Source organism: Chroicocephalus ridibundus, chromosome 2 (assembly GCF_963924245.1).
Source record: "Chroicocephalus ridibundus chromosome 2, bChrRid1.1, whole genome shotgun sequence".
In the NCBI taxonomy this organism is placed as follows: Eukaryota; Metazoa; Chordata; class Aves; order Charadriiformes; family Laridae; genus Chroicocephalus; species Chroicocephalus ridibundus.
Window position 1 is genome coordinate 122,414,408 of NC_086285.1, and position 17,984 is coordinate 122,432,391.

At 34.9% G+C, this 17,984-nt stretch overlaps 1 protein-coding gene across 1 annotated transcript in view; it reads right to left on the reverse strand.

The window, feature by feature from the left end:
- CCDC178 (coiled-coil domain containing 178) overlaps positions 1 to 17,984 on the reverse strand; it is a 182,156-nt gene that overhangs the window by 157,493 nt on the left and 6,679 nt on the right. Inside the window, exons 3-9 of the mRNA XM_063323996.1 lie at positions 16,411 to 16,491; positions 14,354 to 14,481; positions 11,222 to 11,256; positions 8,545 to 8,639; positions 6,987 to 7,187; positions 3,571 to 3,791; positions 1,650 to 1,792 (exon numbers count right to left, since the gene is read on the reverse strand). Coding sequence (XP_063180066.1) covers positions 1,650 to 1,792; positions 3,571 to 3,791; positions 6,987 to 7,187; positions 8,545 to 8,639; positions 11,222 to 11,256; positions 14,354 to 14,481; positions 16,411 to 16,468 — 881 coding nt within the window. The 5' untranslated portion in view covers positions 16,469 to 16,491. The remainder of the gene's footprint in view (positions 1 to 1,649; positions 1,793 to 3,570; positions 3,792 to 6,986; positions 7,188 to 8,544; positions 8,640 to 11,221; positions 11,257 to 14,353; positions 14,482 to 16,410; positions 16,492 to 17,984) is intronic.

The following is a 17,984-nucleotide window of genomic DNA, read 5'->3' on the forward strand; positions in this document are numbered from 1 at the left end:
TCCCATACCATAGGACATCACTCTCAGCAATAAAAGCTGCAATGAGGAAGGAGGAAGAGGTCATTCGTTTGGAGTTACGGCATTTGTCTTCCCAAGTAACCATGACACTTTCCTGGAGATGGCTGAACACCTGCCTGCTGATGGGAAGTAGTGAATTAATTCCTTACTTTGCTTTGCTTGCATGCGCAGCTTTTACTTTACCTATTAAACTGTCCTTATCTCAATCCACAAGTTTTCTCACTTTTACCCTTCTGATTCTCCACCCCATCCTGCTCAGAGGGAGTGAGTGAGCAGCTGTGTGGGGCTCAGCTGCCTACTGGAGTTAAACCACAAGAATAAGATATTCATAACTCCTTACTTTCCATCTTTTTAGAAAGTCTGTCAGTGTGCTGCTGGCCTGTAAACATGCAAAATCACAAAGTTTATTTCTGCTAGTAACTATTTCTACAATTTCTTGTTTTCCTAACAAAGATGTGTTGACACGTGGCATTAGATTCTCAGATACATACAGATGAGAATTACCTTTGGCAAATAGGCTTTCACTGAGCAGAAGTGAATAACAGCTCTTACATATATTACATCTGTGCTGGCGTGAAGAGTAGCTCTTGTAGGTCACAGTCATATTTAGAAGCATAGGGAAAGACTGTCACAGCATTCTAGAATCATCCAGTTATCTAGCAGACACAAACCCATCTCTTTAAGGGACCTTTGCTGTCACATGGCCACAATACGGAAACATCTGTTACTGCCAGTAAGGTTATCTTGAAAATTTACTGGTGTTTTTCAATTATGCCTCTAAGCTTTCCTCATCTCAAGTGAAAAAGAGTCACTATGTCACTTGCTACTTTGCCAAATAAAACCTGGCAACTAGCCATAGGCATATGCAGCAAAGTTGAGTGCAAACTCCTACCAAACATGAAAGTACTTGGCATTCTTGTTATTTGTCATAGTCACTCTTGGTGCCGACTCTTTGTCTGTATGTTCAGCAACAGAAAGGAGAGATTACTTGTCAGTGACTGGCCATTAGTGATGTCCTACTGTTACTATAGCTCTAATTGGTAATTCAGGGGTTAATAACCTGACAAGAGGTTACTGTGAGGAAACTGCAACATAAGTCACTGCCATACAGAAGCTACCTTGCAATCCAATAAAGTTATAGTAATTTTGTTTGTTTGCTAAATAGAAGAAAGATAAGATATTTTAGTAAGTTCAAAAGTACGTGCTGTTGGCTAGAGTTGTTCTGGTTAATACACAAGTTCAAAATTAAGTTATAATTGTAACTGTGGTACTACTCTAAGTGCTGACATTCAATGCAAGTAATTTGTGCAGTCAATAAGAATGATATCAAAAAGTTCTGTCAAAGGGATTAAAAATTCATAAGTAAGTAAAATAAGGCAAAAATGGCATGCTTTTGGAGTCAATTTATGGAACTTAGAATCTGGGTATTATTTCTGGACATCACCCCTTCCTTTTTCTGCTAATGCAAGCTAAGACAAACAAGGCAAACACTACTTTTATATATAATCCTATTAATTTAAATTTTGCAAAAATCAGAATTTAAAATGATTCCTAAAAGCAAATTTTCAATAGTTTGATTGTCACTATTAAAACTAACAAGACATTATAATGCCATATTGAATAGCTCTTACTTGTATTGACTCAGTAGCATCTCAGCACATTTGATTTTCTCATACATAGATTCTATCTTCTTTTCAGATTCTTCATCAATTCTTTTCATTGCCTTTCGGATTTCCATCAGTTCACAACAAATATCACTGTATATTTTTGATGCCTAAGAAAATAAAACAAGTTTTCTGAAAGATGTTATATAAAAATCATACATAATGTTTAAAATAAAAAACAATTTCAAAATTTGACTGATTTTTTGCAGTTTAAAGTTGAAGTAGTACTTTGTGATGTCATACAACTTAGCAACAAATTCTGCATGGTCTGCAAGAGATACAAACACAGCGAAAGATAACAGAATGTGTGTTGTAAAATTTCATGGCGTAAATGTTAGCAAGAGGGCTTTTATTCTGTTACAAAACTTTAAAGTTACTGTGAAAAGGTGGCTGCTTCCATGGGAAGATAGTGACCTCTGGAGCAGAAAGAAAGAAATAATGTTGAAAGAAGCCCCTGAGGTTTCACTCAGTAATCTGACAGAATCATTACTTAAACATCTAGAGGATGTGCAAGTCCAGCAGCCACCTATGTAAAAGAGGGGCCTGAGACAATGCAGACAGTGAACACGATTTTCAATGCTCTAAATAGTATCAGGACACTCAGTTTGTAACAACTCTCAAATAGAGATATGTACGTCTACTGTCTCTGCTTTTTAAAATATTACAAATATTAACAAATAACATGATATAAAATGTTTATTATAATCCAGCATTTCACAGCTAAAACTTGTTCTTTGGATATTAAAAGCTAGAGATTCAAAATTAAATAACTGTTTTAATTGCAAAGAAAATTAAGTATCAGCTGCTTTTTTAAGGCCATGGGAGGAAAAAACATACCTGAGTGAAAACCAGCATATTAATTAGAGCAGAATAAAAGTCAGAAATAACTTGACAATTAGACATTTTGTTGAAATGAAATGTATAAATAAGTTACAGTAACATCAAATCTATCTTCTTATGATACGTAGTGTCCCTTTTTGGAAAGAAAGAAAAAAAACCCTCTGAAAAGAAGCAATTTCATAGATCAGATCTAATTCATGATAATTCTCATATTATTTGTGTAATAGGCAATTAACTTTTTAATTTTAGAAGTATTTTGACATGACCGTTGAGCCCTCAAAGTTCAAAATAAAACAAATTAAAATAAATAATATTAAGAATCACCTACAAACAAGACCCTTTTTAGACTGTAAGTACCTTGAAAAAGAGATTAATCTCTAGATTTGTATTTAAAAATTACTATAGAAAATATATAGAAAAATAGAAAACATAATACTGTACTAAAATCTGTATTTGAAGTAACGCAGTATCCCTTCCTTTTTAGACATCAATTTTAAACTGCCTACAAATTTGCTACACTTACATTATTCAGACTGACATTAGCCACATTAGGCATTTATTATCAACAAATAATGAATTATTATCATTATCAATAAATACTATCAACAAATAAATTAGGAAAAAATGTACATCAGCGCTTAAAAATAATTAAATCCTAAAAACATTTTTGTAACAGCTTCTAACATCTCCATGTTCTGGAACAAACGCTGATGTCTGTGAGAAATCTGAAAAGAATCTATACATATAACAGGTATGTGCCTTCTGCCTTTCCCATGAAAAATCCTGCGTGAAATCAACTTAAAAAGTTAGAATTACATTCCATATATGCTTAAGAGACATTTATTAAAGGCCAACAGCATTATCCTCCCTGGATTCTGTCTGCACTTAGTGCCTCTATATAATGGTCTGGGCACACAATTCACAGTCTTCGTGTTCAAAATTTAAATCAGACTTTGGTACTTCCAAAAGACTTCTGTTCTCTAAAACCGTATGCACCTATGGAGTGGAAAGATTCTAAAAAAAACATCGTCATATTGTCTGCATTTACCTTTTCATAAGCCAGCAACACTTCCTTCACAGCTTCACCCTCTAGAATCAGCTTTTCTTCCAGCAGAGGGCTGTGTTTCTTCATGAAGTCTATATCCTCCTGAATCTTTCTGTTGACTGTTTCTGTCTGAAGTATTTGGTTTTGTAACTGTCGCAGCTGATGGCTTTTACAATCAAAATGCCATTGTAGCTCCAAGGTATCTTGAACACACATGTCATATTCTTTTAAAAAGATAATCAGCATAACAAAATTTGAGTGACACCATTAATACGTAGTGAGATTAGGAAACATGTTGTCATAATACTAAGACTTGCAAAATTTTGCTGTAAACTACTTTGAAGGCCAAAATAGGATATTGGTTACAAAAGACACCACCAAATATTGCATTAGCAGTGGAACTGTTTTTAAAATCACACTTAATAATACTAGTATGTAATTCAAGCAAATTTTCACAGTGAGGGGTAGTTTTGTTTTTATGAAGGAAAATAAAACATCTAGCCTTAAGGCATATCTAAAGGAGGCTATTATAACACAATAACAGCTCTGCTGAGCTTCCCAGTCTCCAGCAACAGACATATGTGGATGCAGAGGAAGAACAGGGCAAGTATAAATCCCACATCCTCTTAATATGCCAACTATTTTCAGTTCAGGGACACTTCCTGAAGTAGATGTGGGTTCAAGAAAATTAAACTAAAGATACAAACTCGAAGCCAACAAACGAAACATATTCATGTTGCCACACAGAAGTGTGTCAGTCTTAGTTCAGTTTGCTGCATTTACTCTTCTGACTGGCATACATTTCCTATGGGTCTTTACAAGAAAATACGTGACTAGACCACTGCTTGCTGAATGACAACATATATTTTATTTTGCTCAGAAAAAAAAAAAAAAGCACTTATTAGAGATGGTGTCCTGCAGCAGCTGATGTTCTATATGGAAAAATTATTGGTATGAAACTAGGAAAAGTAAAGTAAGATATCAGCTAAGAAAAAAAAACAGAAAACGTCTCAAGAGCAGTAAACTTTGCCATAGATTGGAGAGAGAGAAGCACATTTTACTGAGTAAAAAAAAGGCTCTCTAGCTCTGAGAAGTAGCTGTGGAATATTCAGTGCAATCCCTTAACAGTCGTCACAATTTTGCTGCATTAACAAGACACAAATCACAAATTTACAAAATTATTATTTCATTGCTACTAAAAACTAAAGAGACATTGTATGAATAAGTGGCTTTTATATATCACACAAAATGATACCCAACATTGAGACGAATAAAATGTTTTCCATTGGATTTTTTTTATATTTCAGAGAAGGTAATTTCTGAAGATAGGTTATGTCACTGCAATTACCTGAGTGTGCTACAGGACACAGATGTAGTGGGAGCTAGCACTAATGGAAACCAAGGGAAGTCTAAAGAAATAACAGGATTCAGCGTCTACTCTGAATGGGTCATGCAAACTCTTAATTAAGAATCTCCTGGGTTTGTAATACTTAGATTAGGGATAATTATAACATCCCTCAGGGTCTTTCCCCTTTATCCTCAATTCCAATTTAGCATAATTTTTGTCTAATAGATAATACTATGAAAAGTCATAATCCTGAAAATGACAAATTTACTCCAAGGACATAACATCATACTGACATAGCCCATTGATAAATCAAGGGAGAAGAGATGGTTAATATTCAGAGCCAAACTTCATGCTAGTTTATTTTGCTTTTTTCTTAAAACATACCGTATCCTTGCATATATTAACAGAATTGAAAATGTGTTAATTATATGCCACTATTCCAAACTTTTCATATTTATAGAGAATGCTAAACAGTAAAGTAAAAGTGACAGGAATGTGTAGCAACACACAAAAATGATTTACAGCTGCATCACTGTAGGTAAGTACATCAAAAAGTACAAAGTAGCATCTCTGCAGCTCAAATCCTGAACTATTGTGCTGAATAATGGGGAAGAAAGATGGAGACAGACTTTTTGGTAGGGCCTGTTGCAATAGGACAAGGGGTAATGGTTTTAAACTAAAAGAGGGTAGATTCAGACTAGATACAAGGAAGAAATTTTTTACAATAAGGGTGGTGAGACACTGGAACAGGTTGCCCAGAGAGCTGGTAGATGCCCCATCCCTGGAAACGTTCAAGGTCAGGTTGGATGGGGGTCTGAGCAACCTGATCTAGTGGAAGATGTTCCTGCTCATTGCAGGGGCGTTGGACTAGATGACCTTTAAAAGTCCTTTCCAACCCAAACTATTCTATGATTACATTATCAGCCTTCTCTTCTTGCAGTTCTTTGCTTCTGTAAAATTGACCTTTCCATTGCCACAGGATTTTCTGCTGAAAGCAGTTTCTAACCTATCACTGAATTTTAATTCTGATTCTTTATTCGATCTCCTCCTCTGTTTTCAGGATATCATAAATTGTTCTTCAGAAGCAACTGCTTTTAAGGAAAGCAATCTCTGCAAACTGGTAACACCATAACACAGGTTTCTAGTTTCCAAGTCAACGGTTGTCCATTGGCTAAAATAAACAAAGAAACAAACAAACATAGATTGTTCTCATATATTGTTAGGGGATGCGCACTATCTGACATTGTGCCTTCCTAAGGAGGGGGGAAAAAAAAGAGAGACAGAGAGAAAGCATTTGTGACTAAATGACTCCTGGTTTGCCTCCATTATACACTACTTGTCACTCAGTATCTACCCATCAGTAAACAGAGTTATGGAAGACACTTGCATTATCACCACACTCTGGACTGGGAAATATTTGTCAAAGACCTCAGGATGATCTGCACTAGAATACGTACTAAAGTACTAACTGTGATTGTACATTTGAGAACCTACTGTTATAAATTATGCAACTTTTCTACAAGTCTAGGTTCAGACGGTACCTGCTTCTGACTGTGAGTCAGAAGACAAACAGCAAACAGCTGCTGCATAGCTGCTTTCTTTTTTTATTTCCTTAATTCTATTGTGTAGATGCCAGTTCATCACAAAAGGTAATAGCAAACATCCTTAGAATCTTGGATTTCAAGGAAATCTATCAATGGTTACGTCAAACAATTCTTACTAAATACGTTAAGTACTTTGTTCAAGTTTATCACATTGTAATTTTTCTCAAAACTTTTTTTTTGTGGTTTAATCTGTGGTTTAACTCAAATGAATTGTTTTATAATTCTGTTTTGTCTTCTCATTCCTTGGCCCAAACTGAGCACTTGTTATCATCTTAAGATTGTCTTGTCTACTCTTATGCTATTTCTCAAACAATGCTGAACATTCCATAGTACTTTCCATATACCAAATTCAGAGTAAATACTGTACTCCTATTACAGTAAACACAACTATAGTCATATCATAATTCTTATTCTTGGTAATGAGATGACTGAAAAATAACAAATATTCTTAGTTTCAATACCAATACCTTTTTGAACAGCTGCAGGAAGCTGCTGTAGCCTCCAAAGTGACATACAATCAATTTTCATGCCAAGCTTTTTCCCTCGCTGTTTCTCCAACTCCAAAGCTTTTTCTGCTTCCTCTCGATCAGCCTCCAGCCGCTTAATTAGCTCAGTAACTTCCAATAGCAAAGCTTCTGTTTCCTGCTTCAAGGTTAACGTCTTGTCGTCTTTAAAAATACATTAAAAATATTTTTATGAAAGCTTAATCGTATGTTTTTTATTCAAACTTCATTCTCAACACAAAGTTGGCCTGTTCACATGGATCACAGTAAGCACAACTGATTACAATTCTGCCTTTAAAAATACATTATAATTATTTCTTACAAAAGCTTAAATATACCCTCTTTATTGCAGCTTCTTTCTCAATATAAAGCTAGCCTCTTCACATGTATCAAGGCAAGCACAACTGGTTACAAACAAAACTTTCACGTTCAACAGCATTTTCCCTCAGCTTATTTCTCACTTATTCAGAGTGCAACAAAAGTGTATTAATATAGATGGGACAACATTTTCATCTTTGCCTCATTGCTTGAGTAAGTTATCGTCCATATAATAGTACAAGTTCCTCATCATCTAAATTTTTAAAAGAATACTTATTTCATTTTATTTTCCTAAGAAAGTATCAACGACTTCATTAAGGTCTTTGGAGTTCTAAGAATATTTAGTGTAACATCTCGACCACACTGTTTTATTTGTGTTACACACAAATCATCATTTCATACTGGGAAATCTGGCTATCAAAATTGCCTCAGTTATTTGTTTCGATAAAAGATCCTTTGAGGTCATCATCTATAGTCCTGATCTATAAAAAATGGGAAGTATATATGCTATAGAATCCAACACATTTCTATTTTGATTCCACAGTCAATAATTCCTTAAATTATTTCGATTAAAAACTGCAAGCATTGAAAAGAAGGACAACTACTTAAAATCTGGAGTGAAATTTTGGCTTCACTGCCACCAACAGAAATTTTGTCACACAATTTACTGCAGACAGGATCGTTTGTGGCTAGTAGTACTTAAAAAGTTGCACATTGTCTTAAAAAAAATTGCACACATTCTCTTTAATATTTAAAATTTAATTCAAAAATATATAACCTGAATAAAGATGCAAACTGTAAAAAACAGAACTCTATGTTGTGAGTACATTATGAATACCCTGTAACAGCAATGCAGTTATTTGTTTTACAGAAACTAAATAAAAAAACCCTAGAATTTCCAACAACCAACCTAAGTAGTTCAGCTGGTTCAAATCCTAGATGGGTTAAAATACAGTATGAATCTAAATACAGAAATGTAAATCATCTTCTTGCAAACAAGATGATTAAATAGTACTTAATATAGCATTTAAAATGTATGTCTTTCAGCTTATCAGATGACACACAGATTTCAAAGGATACTCATTTCATTTACATAAGACACAAAGCAGGCAACAAGCAACTATTATTGCAAATGCAAAGCATATATTAAATGAGGATAAGTAACTTCTACCACTCAGACTGGATAATTATGAAATATTTTTACCTTCACAAGATACTTCAGCTTCTTTAAAATCCAACTTAGTGGATAATGATAACCAGATATCTTTAATAGATTCAGCAGTAACCTGTTCTGTTATCCTGTAGATAAAAACCACTGTCACTAAAAAATTTTAGGCTGAATTTAAATTAGCATTATTAAGTAAATATTACTTTAACAAAGTCAAAATTTATTTTATTGAATCTTACACATTTAAATGCTGGCAAGTTAAATGGAATAATCATTAAAAAGCACTGCAAGTCATACAGAAGAATTATTAACTGTACAATTCAGTACAATACAGAAGAATTATTAACTGTACAATCCAATATAAGTGCTTTTCTCGTATTTCCTTATAGAAATACAGGAAACAGATTTCTTTACATCTTGTACATACACAGATCTTTATTTTTTGTCCTTACACCCAAGAACGTGCCAAAGAGAAACTGTTGTAGGAAAGCTGTTACTCTTTACGAGTTCTGAATATACAGGAGAAATACATGCTACACTTTCCAGACTCTTGTAAGTGGCAGAAGCATTTAGCGCTGTATCTGTGCAGACACAGATACCTTGCCACTGCAGGCCAGATGTAGTTTCAGTTTTATCAGTTGAAAGGAAGTCACCACTTAAGGGTCAACAATGAAGAAAAAAGATTTTTGAGAGATACAAAAGAAAAAAGATCAAGGCACAAGGCTTAATCAATTTCCAACAGAAAAGCTTTTGAAATCTGTGAGACTCAAAAGTCGAGATGAGGAGGGCTTTATTAAAATGAGATTAGGACAAAGTGAGAAGGTGAAATAAGTAACATGAGTAGTCAAAGAAGAACACAAGGAAATCATAACCTGCATATGAACTTAGGAGGCTCATTAGCCTACTGGAGTTGAGAAAAGCGGAGGAAGAATAACCACCCTCTGCTTATACCCACACGTGCAGCTTGAAGAGCACATACAGGTTCTTCATATGCAGCTAAGATGAAACAAAATCTGCAGTCACAGTGATACACTGCACATACACGCATAATGTGAACGCACATATTTGAAAGAACTCCACAAACAAGTTCCTTTTCCATGAAGAAATAACAGACAAAAAGCCTATGCCAAAAACAGACCAAAAGAAATACTTTTCAAGCCTTTCTAGATCAACAGAAAATACATCTAAATTACAGGGAATAGAACAAAAAATTCTGTGCAGTAATGGAAAATAGTAAGACATTGGACTGGAAAACTAGGACCTGGTGTTGGAAGAGATATCAAATTAGATAAAGAAGCAGGAGTTTGATAAACAGGAGTTGGATAAATAGGCAAACACAAAATAACTCAATAGGTGTATCTGATGTGAAGTAAAAATACACAGGGAAATACAGAGTTTGTTGAGCAAACCAGTCAGGACAACAAGCTCAGTGCATGAGATACATCGTCCTCTTCAGTTTTCATCTTTTTAACTAGAACTACATCATAAAGTACCCTGCATCATGAATAATACAATTTAGCCACACATTCAGGCTTACTTTGCATACCTCTGAGTACTTGCCTTTGAAATACACTTGTATTGTATCCTAGGTTAGGAGAAGGCTGAGTTCTTTAGTGTATTTCAAAATACATGCAGCCAGTATGTAAAATTTAGGAAAAACCTGCATGAGTTTTATGTTTTAAAATTACATTTTAAATTTACATTTTTAAAATTACATTTTAAATTTATAACCTTAGTAACTCTGTATATATTCTAGATATCCCCAGTCCAAACATATCTAGAAAAAGACAATTCTTCAACTTTTTATTTTTAATTTAGGAATTATGTTCTAGTTTGATTTTAACAAGCATCCTTTCTTGTCCTCTAACTTTAAAGATACATAGTTGCAAACACTGTAGTGTGATTCAAGGCAATTTTGTCACTCAAACACATGGAAGTTTTTTGAACTAAACATAAGTACCTGGAAAACCACACTGAAAACACAAAATCATACATTTAGTAAGAATCTTAACAGTATGCAGTATAGGAAAACCAGGAAAGAAAAAAAAAGAAAAAAATCTTGTTTTTTTCCCTATCTTACTACACCATGTGATGAAGAAATGGCCATTTCATTCAAACTTTTTTCCTACTCTCTTTTGAATTACCTGTCCTCTCCCTGTGCCTAGCCAAGCTGAAATGAGAGTAAATTCGACCCTCTATGCAAATTCAGAAAATTGTACACAGTATTTAGAGAACGTCACAAAGATCAGAGTAAGTATAAAAAACATTCAGAACGCTTACACATCATGTTCCAACCCAAAAGCTAATGCAATGAGAGCTTAAAATAAGGATCCTTACTCATATTTAGGTACCTGAGATAAGGGGCCCAATTGGCACAATTTCAGAAGTATCAATAACTGAACAACTGTTATCAACAGAAATTCATTGCTTAGGTGAGTCCTGAGACCTACGATCACCTTGAATCTTTGAAAATTAAACACTGAGTAGGGAAGGTATGAGAAATTCTCCACAAATGCTTTTGGTCTTCTGAAGTAACTAGATCCTGCAGACACTGAGAATGCTTATTTTAGATGCATTCTGCATTACAGAAGAACTTGGTAAACTCCACAGTTCCCAGAGCAGACTTTATAACCAGACTCGTATCTCATCAAATAATTACTTAACATTAAAAGAAGTGCATTATTTTGTATGATTTTGTATATATGATTCTTACCGTGGTATTTTCTCCTCCTTAAACACATAACCATACTGCAAAAGCAAAACATACAACTCCATTATACATCTCAGATATTATACACTTCTTTTTCCTAACAAAAAGCATAATAGGCCACTGAATATAGTATCATAAGAAGATCTAATTAGTGTACATACAGATGAATGCTTTCCAACATTTTAAAATAATTACAAAGCTTTTTAATTTCTAAAAACTGTGCCTCTCCAAATAGTTGGTAATAAAACACAGCTTTTGTACCTACATGTTATGCATTACTCAATGTTGTTGAATGTGTTTTAAAAATCCCTTAATATTGTTAATTCTATTTTCCATCTTAACCTCTGTACTTTGTTTTTAATTACAAAACTACCACAGAAATTTTGCCTGAATGTCACCTGCTTTTTCTTTAGGGCTATGTCTACAACAGTAAATTAAACACTGCCAACAAAGTTTTCTGGCCCCAGCAACTTTAACACCTACAGCATTAAACTGTTACTAAATCTTACTGGTACAGCCCACAGTAAGGGACGTTACCACATTCACAAACCATTCCCAGACTGTTTCCAACCACAGTCCAGGAACTGGAAAGGGTCAAGGGCCATTCCTCAAAAGCAGTGCGCAAAATCATAGAATCATAGAATCGCTGAGGTTGGACGGGACCTTCAAGATCATCAAGTCCAACCTTTAACCTACCCTGACAAAAGCCACTTCTAAACCATGTCCCTAAGTACCGTCTACCCTTTTTTTAAACACCTCCAGGGATGGTGAATCCACCACCTCCCTGGGCAGCCTATTCCAATGTTTAATAACCCTTTCAGTGACAAAACGTTTCCTAATATCCAATCTAAACCTTCCCTGACATAACTTGAACCCATTTCCTCTTGTTCTATCACTTGTCACCAGGGAGAAGAGGTCAGCCCCCATCTCTCTACAACCTCCTTTCAGGTAGTTGTAGAGGCTGATAAGGTCTCCCCTCAGCCTCCTCTTCTCCAGGCTAAACAACCCCAGCTCCCTCAGTCGTTCTTCATAAGGTTTGTCCTCCAGACCCCTCACCAGCTTTGTAGCCCTTCTCTGGACACGCTCCAACACCTCAATGTCCCTCTTGTAGTGAGGGGCCCAAAACTGAATGCAGTACTCGAGGTGGGGCCTCACCAGTGCCGAGTACAGGGGGATGATCACTTCCCTAGTCCAGTTCACCACACTATTCCTGATACAGGCTAGGATGCTGTTGGCCTTCTTGGCCACCTGGGCACACTGCTGGCTCATATTCAACCGGCTGTCAACCAACACCCCCAGGTCCTTTTCTGCCGGGCAGCTTTCGAGCCACTCTGCCCCAATCCTGTAGCGCTGCATGGGGTTGTTGTGACCCAAGTGCAGGACCCGGCACTTGGCCTTGTTGAACCTCATACCATTGGTCTCAGCCCATCGGTCCAGCCTGTCCAGATCCCTCTGCAGAGCCAGCCCACCCTCAAGTAGATCAACATGACCACCTAGTTTAGTGTCATCTGCGAACTGACTGAGGGTGCATTCGATCCCCTCATCCAGATCATTGATAAAGATATTAAAGAGAACCGGCCCCAGCACCGAGCCCTGGGGGACACCACTTGTGACCGGACACCAACTGGATTTAACTCCGTTTACCACCACTCTCTGGGCATGGCCATCCAGCCAGTTTTTTACCCAGCGAAGAGTACACCTGTCCAGGCCACGAGCAGACAGTTTCTCCAGGAGAATGCTGTGGGAAACGGTGTCAAAAGGTTTGCAAAAATCCAGGTAGACAACATCCACAGCCTTTCCCTCATCCATGTCTATCCTGTTTTGGTGGGTAAGAATTTACCATTATAGATATAAGGTTTTCCATGTCAAATGGACATATTGTTGGTAACATTTAACTTACGAGCAGAGGTTTAAATAAGTTACTATATAGACAAGTAAAATCCAAACTCCCTGTATTTGCAGTATAACAATTTCAATATATATCCCTAATTTTGATTTCTAAGAGCATTAATGAGCTAACATTAAAATGTATACACATCTGGATGTGTCAATGCTTATCCATGATTATCTATTCCTGTATATTGATAAAATTATGACATTAAAATCATTTCACTGTTTTTACATTACATTAAAGGTGAATGAGACAATATAAAATTTCCTATCAATTTAATGTCTATATTGTAAATCAAGATATCACAGTAGTTCATGCAACTTGAATTCTTCTAATATCTATGCTGCAGTTACAGAAACCTCCCTGCAGAGTATTTAACAGCGTTTGCAGAATACTAATCTAAGACAGTTTTCCTGATGTTCTGCTATGATGACATTATTGTCGGTACTGGAGATAAATTATTTAAATATAACTTGTCTGTGCATGCAGTGATCAGATCTTCTTACTGCAGTGCAGACATATGCAAAAATTATTAACATTTGGAAAACACTTCTCCAGCAAAATTGAATAATTTAAATGATATTAATCATGTTCTCAAATAAGTTATTGGGAAGACTTTACTATACTTTAAAATGGTATATACTGCATTCATTCTTCATCTAGCTACCCGTTTTTTTAGCTTCCCTTTATTCTTGTTTCTATTCACACAAAATCTATATAGGCTAGGAAAACATCATGTACTGCTAGAGAAAGAACCATAACATTTTCAGATTCGTGTCTCTCAATATGAGAGTAAAGAAATTTTTTAATCAAGGAATTGTTAAGTATTCAGAAAAAAACACTGCTTACTGTAAATGACAAAAAATGGCACACAGCTGAATTTTACTGTCTACTCAAGACTAGCATCAAGAACTGTTTTGCAGACAATTGATATGATCAAAGCAACTTGACCGTGTATGCATCTGAATCTTCACATATGAATTCACTAATCTTGATGATATATTGATATTATGTTATGATATTATGGTATATTGATTTTAATAAGATCGTTTCACTTGCAGAAACTGTTAGGTAGATGAAAAACACACCATGACCAGTAAATGAACCTGCTGGGCACTATTTTGGAGAGTACATATGACATGAAGCTAAATTTTTTATAAAAATCAACATAATAATCCTATTTAAAAATATACTTGTTCCTATAAAGATAAAAAGCACTTGGCCATTTTTAACCATAAATGTACCTGCTCAAAGCATTTCTCCACCTTTAATTCTAACTCTTGAATGTGATGAATGGCTTTGTTAATACAGGGTGATGGAGTATTTACAAAAGCACAGCTACGATGCCTTGTGGTGATGCACTTGTTCTTATCTGGAGAAAGAGAGAGAATACAGAAGGTTGCAAAACTTCATGTGTGGGTGTCCTGCGTTTGAGATAGAACAGAACCATGTGTGAAATTTTCTCATACCTGATTTTCTTCCTTTGATTTGGAACTTAATGAACTTTGGTCTTGAAATTGACTAAGAGAATGTAACAGCTACATCTATCACTATGCAAACTTTGCACACAGAATGTTATTCCTTTTTGAATACAATCTCAAATACAAGGAGAGACATCCAAAAATGTTTGAAGAATATGAAGGAATAAATTGAAAGAGATGAGACATGATAAAGTGAGATAGGGTCAATATACAATTCTCTATAACTAACTGTACATAATTAATACCAAATGAATCGAGTTTGATGCTTATATGCTACTCCTCAGCAAGGATTTTGTCCAAACAATAAAATAATACCAGAACCCAAAAAGGCAAAGGTGGCAGCTACCACAGAAATGCTCAGAGTAAAACAGAAAAGGTCACAGGGCCTTAGAGGCAAGCTTAGACTACTCTTATGTATACAATACTTAGTTCCAGCAAATGTTTGCTTCAGCCTTATGAAGGGATGAGGTTCCAGAACAGTAGTTCCCGTGCTGGGAATTTAAAGCTACATGACATAAATGAACTGCTTTATCAGAACATGCGGATTTCACAATTATGTTTTTTTTTAAACTCCCTTAGCCTTATAACCACATAAATAAATGATACCATGGCACACTACTGAATGTTAACTATTTAATGAACACACAGAAAGGGAATCTGACTGCAGAGTTCACAAATGAAAGGTGTCAGGAAACAGAACAAGACACTGAAACTTAGTAGTAGAGCTACTGAAAAGTCTAAGAAGCTGTCCTACAAACATGAAACATTAATCTAATTATGTTCAGGGGGATACAGTGCTTTAATGTTCCTTGGAGACGAACCAAAAATAACAATAATAGGGATTAAAATGTAAAATAGAAGCAGATAACCTTCATATACAGTCTGTGGATATTTTTATTTTGTTTTTTAAAAAAGAATTATCTTTTAATGTCTTAATTAAAGTGTGAGCCCAAAACATTAAAAATCTGTAACTTACATAAGGCTCTTCGAACTTTAATTTATCATAAACAGCCCTACTGGAAAGGAAAAGATGGTTTGCAAGATTTTGTTTGAAAAGACAACCCACTGAAATGGATATCAAAACCTGTTTCACAGGATCTTGTTCTGCCCTTTTCCTAGAGCCAGAAACCTTCACAGGATGCCAAAGCAGCACAATCCTAACAAAGTATGTATAGACTTTGTATCTTTCTTGTACTCTGAAGCACAACACAGAAGTTCAGATTTTGAGACCAACATTACTTTAATTTACCCTAGTTGCTTATACTGTTATTATTCTTCCATTTTACTACATTAACATTAATGTTGTTGTAAAAACTATATTTTTCTTCTACATCACTAATGCAACTAAGAATACCACTATTTTTAAAAAAATCTGAACTTTCTGAACAGCTTTAATAAAATAATTACTCTCCTACTGCTTTGGTCTTCTTTGGAAAATGCAAATGTTTATACATGCAACTCTTCTAATCCCTTTGTAAAAGCAAGCTAGAAATACAATTCAGTGAGAAAGTGGGATTCTTTACCACTTCCTTAAAATCTAAAAATTAAAGGTAAATTAAATACAGCCAATCTTGTTTTCAGACAGAAAACTGAACTATCATTAGAGGATGGATTGACACCAGTAAGTCAATGACTGACACTCAAAGTCTACAAATGCATCATTTGTATGAAGATTTTTCAAGCAGCGTGACATAAGAACCAAGAAAGAGGACTAGCGTTATATTGCAAATACAAAATATAAAATAATTTCTTATATCTTAAATTTAAGCCCTTCATTAAACTATTTGAAAACTGTATAATAGAAGACTTATCTGACATACCTTGGGATGGCTCATTACTGTCATTAGAAGAACAAGAAAATGACTCTGTTTCACACATTATTGCTGGTAGTACTTTTCAGCCTAATGATGAGAAAAACAATAATACACATACATATATACATACACATATACACATTTTAAAAACTCTTATTTTCATCAGCAATAAAATGTATTCCATCAGTGATATATCTACAGTATGTTTAAAGGTTAGCAAACCTATTTTCATTTTTCCTACTAAGGGAAAAGCAGCAATTAAGCAGTTGATGGCAGTACAAATCACACTGTGGATCCTATTTAAGTAATGAAATTACAGTTAAAAAGTAAAGGAAAACCAAGACTGCCAAAATTCAACCTATGTGGCCTGGCTTTTTAAATTATACAGGTTATTTTGGAGCCTATCATGACAGTGATAACCAACACTAACTAGAAAAATGTGAAAACCAAAATGGATAACCTATGAGATGAATTTTAATTAAGAAACTGTCAATGGAAGGGAAGTCCATAAACCTGTAAACACTGTTGTCTCAATGGACAGAAGACACATAAGAGAGGAAAATAATCTACCTATTTGCATATAAACTTGTAACTCAGATTTACTACAATAAATAAAATCAACATTATTTATTTATTATTTACATAATTCAGAAAAATAACACTGGCTGAAAACTTAGGTAGTTAAGCCTCAGGACATCAAGCTAAAGTAATTTACCAAAATATTTTATTGCCCTAAAAATTCATACATTTGACAAATAACTGTATTGCCATACAGAGATCCAGGTGGACATCTCTCCCTCCTTATCTCGCCCGACTTGCGCAATTCGCATATTGGAAGTCCACAGTAAATTGTGGATTCCAACTACTATCAACCTACAAAAACTGACTAGTAAAAAAGCAAATCCCAACATTTATATTACAGTCTTTATCAATATAAAATATCGCACAGATCACAGATTTTAGCATTCCATATTCTTGTAAGCAGTACTATTAAAAAATAGATATATGTTTATTCCAAATTCCCTGAAATGGAAAATAGTTGCCTGAGAGTTCAAATGGATGGACGGACAGAGAAAAAAAAGAGCAAGACCAAAATATGCTCTTCACACCTCAGGTTATTGATCCACCAAACCCAAACTCAAGTCTGTTCCAAAGAGAGGTTAGAAGACTGTAAGTGTACCAAGCTTGCCAAAAGAAATGATGAATCCACAGCTGATCTTCTGCATGAACTTCCCTGCACTGCAATGCAGACAGCATTATTGCTCTGTTACCATAACAAACTATTTGACTTGGAAACTCTGAACAATATCAACAAAACCTTTCAAACGTTCAAACTAAAGCTATGGAAAAGATTTTTTAAATTAAATAAAGTTCATAATACATATAAGTAAGTAAGTTTCAAGTCACCACATTTTCAACTATGCAACTCTCCTTAGGAAATGTATGGAAAATATATTATATGAGCCATTCTTGAATGTCATTTGCACATTAATACTTTTTTTTTGTAAGTTTGGTGGCTTTTTCAATTTCCTGAAACAATCATTGCCAGTGGTGGGGCTCAATGTTGTTCAAAGAAATAT